Here is a 3,820-nt window from a genome sequence, read left to right as displayed (position 1 = left end):
AAGGTCATAAAGGCAGGTTTGGAGGGTGCAAAGCTGGTAGGAATCATTTGAGAAAGGCACATGGTCACTGGTGCATATAAAAAGTGAAGCATAATTTGGGGTGCCTGGGTGACTCAGTTGGTTAAGTGTCCAACTCTTGACTTTGGCTCTGGTCATGATCTCACAGTTCGTGAGTTCCAGCCCTGCATCGTGCTGACAGCATGAAGCCTGCTTGGGATTCTCCCTCTCTCTGCCCGTCCCCTGCTTGCGCATGCATGTGCTTTCTCTCTTTCAAAATAAGTAAATAAACTTAAAAAAAAAAACGTAAAGCATAATTCTTCCCATCACATTTGTGTAAGTCTCACTCTTTGAGTACCTTAACTGTTAGAAAGTCAGAGGCTAGGCTCCAGCTCGCAGTGTGTTTACTTTGAACACTCCCTCCTTCAAATGGTTTTGAGACTCACAAAACTTCCCGGTGTTCAGAGATATGAATTTAGTTTCTCTATGGCTGCCTGTTACTTTGGAGCCAGAATTCAGTTCATGGTTATACATCCTGATTGACGTGCCCCTAAAATATATCATTGATCTCTCTTTCCTTTTTTTTTTTTTTTTAACCTAACCAGGAGGAGGGAAGCAAATAATATTGTGTAGCTTCCATCTGGCATTAATTTCTCTGTGCTCCTCATCAGAATATGATGGAAGTTGGAGAGTCCTGATGTGGCCCATGGTGATTGTCTGACTGCTGCTGTCCATCACAGAGTCACAGGTGAATGCCCTATTGACATTTCTATCATTAACCAACATGTCACATGTCACAAACTGGGATTATGGTTGTGTTTCTTTGTCTCTCATCGTATTGGTTCATACAGTATATAGATATTCAACATTGAATTAATTACCAACATAAAAGGGAGATTTCTTAAAAAGTCAAAGGATCTGCAATGAGTGGGCCCTAGTTTGTTACCACATAACAATTGGTTCATGCTGAGTTTTGGCTGTACCTTCCTTCATGAGATGGGGCATGTGCTCTCTAGTTTGCCTCAGTCCTGGTTCCTCCCTATCCATTTATTTCAATTATTTATGTTACCTACTGTACCCTATGAGTATGAGTGTGACAGTTGATTCGTGTAATTTCAGGAGGTCTCTTGGGATTCCTAAAAGGCATGAAGAAAAATGGCCAAAATTAGTCTTGGGGACAACAAAGATGTTACAATTAATTTGGTATGACTTTTATTGATCAGCTAGTCTAGAATGCAGCCCTTGTCCTGGAAGCCTGTAGGTGCTCTGCACACCAGGGAGGAAGCCAAGCAACAGCTGCTGAAGAAAAATGGCTGTAAAAAGCGTGTAGCAGGGGAACGCCCCAGTGAAGGTAAGCAGTGAAGACCTATGGTTAGAAATGGGACAGTGAGGCAACTGCTGAACAAGAAGGGTCTGAGAGTTCAAGAGATGAGTCAAAGGATGGGTTCTAGGAACCTAGAACAAGGGGGAGGAGGACTGGAAAGATACCTGTGGAGGTCAGGGGTTCCTTCTGATGCCACAAGGGAATCATACAGCTGATAAACAAAACTCGTTTGACTGAAAACAGTCATGTTTGTTCTACATAGTATTCTGTTCCATCCCAATCCAGAATACTAATTTGCTAGTTTTTTTTGTTTTTTTTTTTTTCAAAACTTTTTCACTTTTATTAAAGGCTTTGATGAGAACTTCATAAAATGTCATGAAATTCTATTTGCTATACAATAAACATCTACTTCTGAGTAGGAGACATAGGTCATTATAGCAACCATTTTAATGGGTAAATGAATTCTAAATTCTTAGTATTTGACTAAAATATGAAACATTTTTGCAATTAAACTGACAATGTAGCTTAAGTAAGATTTCAGAAATGTCTTCTGGAAAAAGTGGGAATGTTTCCTTTTAAACTCTGAATAGTTACAATTAAGGTGCCATAAATTAGACAAAGCTAGAAAGGAGCATCATGTTTCTAGAAAAGAATAGCATGCAACATGGACTTTCTCCATGTCAAAGTGACAACCACTGAATGACAATGACTTATTATACACAGGAAAAATAGAACACATTCTCCAGAAGGAAAGGGCATTACAAGATAATTCTGATAAACAAACCCCTTATTGAAATCTTGAATAGCTTCAGAGAATATCATCATGGAATGGGTAGAGGCAATTTATAGGACATTAAAGGATTCCTTTATCTTATGATACCCTCCTTAAATATAAACACAAATCAAATATAAACACACTTGTAAAACTGTGATTCTCTTAATCAAACATGTGTTTACTATCACACTCAGCTACTAGTGGCATTTGGATGCAAAGGTTTAACTCGTGCTAATCTGAACAAACCCAGGCGGAGACTCTGATTTGGAGACTTAACAGACACGCCTGCCAGTGGGCTCCTGATGCTGCTGCTTCCGGACATCGCTGGTGGGACCCACTTAGGTTTTTTGTTTTCAGCCAAAGGACTGCGTATTTGTAATGGTTTCCTAGTGACTTCCAAAGAACCAGAAACCTTTTTTGGTGAAGGCTGAAGTTCTGATTTCACAGAAGCTGGAGCAGAGTCTCCTGAAGTCACCAAAGTATTACATTTGGATTTAGGTTTCTTCTCCTTCTTTTCAACTGGGGATTTGACCTTCACTTCTTTCTTTTTAATTTCTTTCACTTTATTTTTTCTCACAGTGAAGTCTTCATCATTATCTTCACTCTCACTAAAATCAGAGTCATCCTCGGACTCTTCACCAGTTGCAAAGTCTGGTTCAGAGTCATTAGCACTATCGCCATCACTGCCTTCCAGAAGAATCTTCCTCTGTTGTACCATAGCCTTTGATGCTGCTTTTCTTTTCCCTTGAACACCAGGAAAATCATCTTCCTCAGTAATCTTATCCAAATCTAAATAATCGCTGGCTACACTGCAATTGGAGATATGAGGGGCCTTACTCATTGTTTCACTTTCACGACTGTCACACTTTTCAATGCTTTTATCTTGAGCCTCTTCCGCATCAGTGGTGACTGTTGGAAGTTCCTTCACTGATAAAGCAAGTGCGACTTCTAAGTCTCGCTGGTAGAGCTTGTCATCTAAAGCCATCCTTTTTTTAGGGGTTTTCTCTTGCAATGGGATATCTTCTTTCTGGAGATTCTTCAGTTTAGGTTTCCTTGTTTCTAGTTTTAACTCCTTTGATGTTGTTCTGGGTTTTTTATTTAAAGGTGCAGTTGCAGAAATAAAGTCATCATCACTGTCAGAGTCCTCAAACTGTGAGTAATTGACCGATTTCTTATGCCTCACAGGCCGCACCATGGCCCCCTCCAAGGCTGAAAGTTTGCAGCTTTCAAGTTCTTGTTGGCAGTAGTGGCTGTTTCAATTCCCCTAATTTGCTAGGTTTTAATGGCCAAAGCAATTTGTTATTTATGTAAGTAGTGTTAACAGAGAACATTTAACTTTAAAATCAGGTAATATATGTGACAATGTAACCATTCTAGACCATCTACAAGTGGGATAATGGATCAGATCAGCCAGTTTTTCGTAGATATATCCCATGGGATAATAAAAATCTATGGGATACTTGCTGTCCTATTTCTCCTTCTGCACAACCCGTGCCTTACACAAGCACAGAAGTTTGAATTCATATATTAGGTGGGAATCTGTGAAATTCATGACATTGAATTGTTCTGCTTTCTACCCAAGTCTGCAATTGCTACAGAGATTACTAGATAAGGAAGGAGTGGGTCTGCCCTGTGGATTCTTTGACAAAGTTGTTATGGATAGTCTTATCCTTTGTATTAGATTTCTGAATGCCCCTTGTATGACAATGGTCACGCTGGTAACA

At 39.6% G+C, this 3,820-nt stretch overlaps 1 protein-coding gene across 1 annotated transcript; it reads right to left on the bottom strand.

Moving 5' to 3' along the window:
• Positions 1 to 1,624: 1,624 nt before the first annotated feature.
• LOC125912496 (RAD51-associated protein 1-like) lies at positions 1,625 to 3,354 on the bottom strand. The gene has a single exon (XM_049616989.1). The coding sequence runs from the start codon at positions 3,289 to 3,291 to the stop codon at positions 2,287 to 2,289; it is 1,005 nt and encodes a 334-aa protein (XP_049472946.1). The 5' UTR covers positions 3,292 to 3,354; the 3' UTR covers positions 1,625 to 2,286.
• Between the last annotated feature and the right edge of the window lie 466 nt (positions 3,355 to 3,820).

Source organism: Panthera uncia, assembly GCF_023721935.1.
Source record: "Panthera uncia isolate 11264 chromosome C1 unlocalized genomic scaffold, Puncia_PCG_1.0 HiC_scaffold_4, whole genome shotgun sequence".
Classification (NCBI taxonomy): domain Eukaryota; kingdom Metazoa; phylum Chordata; class Mammalia; order Carnivora; family Felidae; genus Panthera; species Panthera uncia.
Note: the sequence above shows the minus strand (reverse complement) of the source record. Positions and strands in the feature narration are given on the sequence as shown.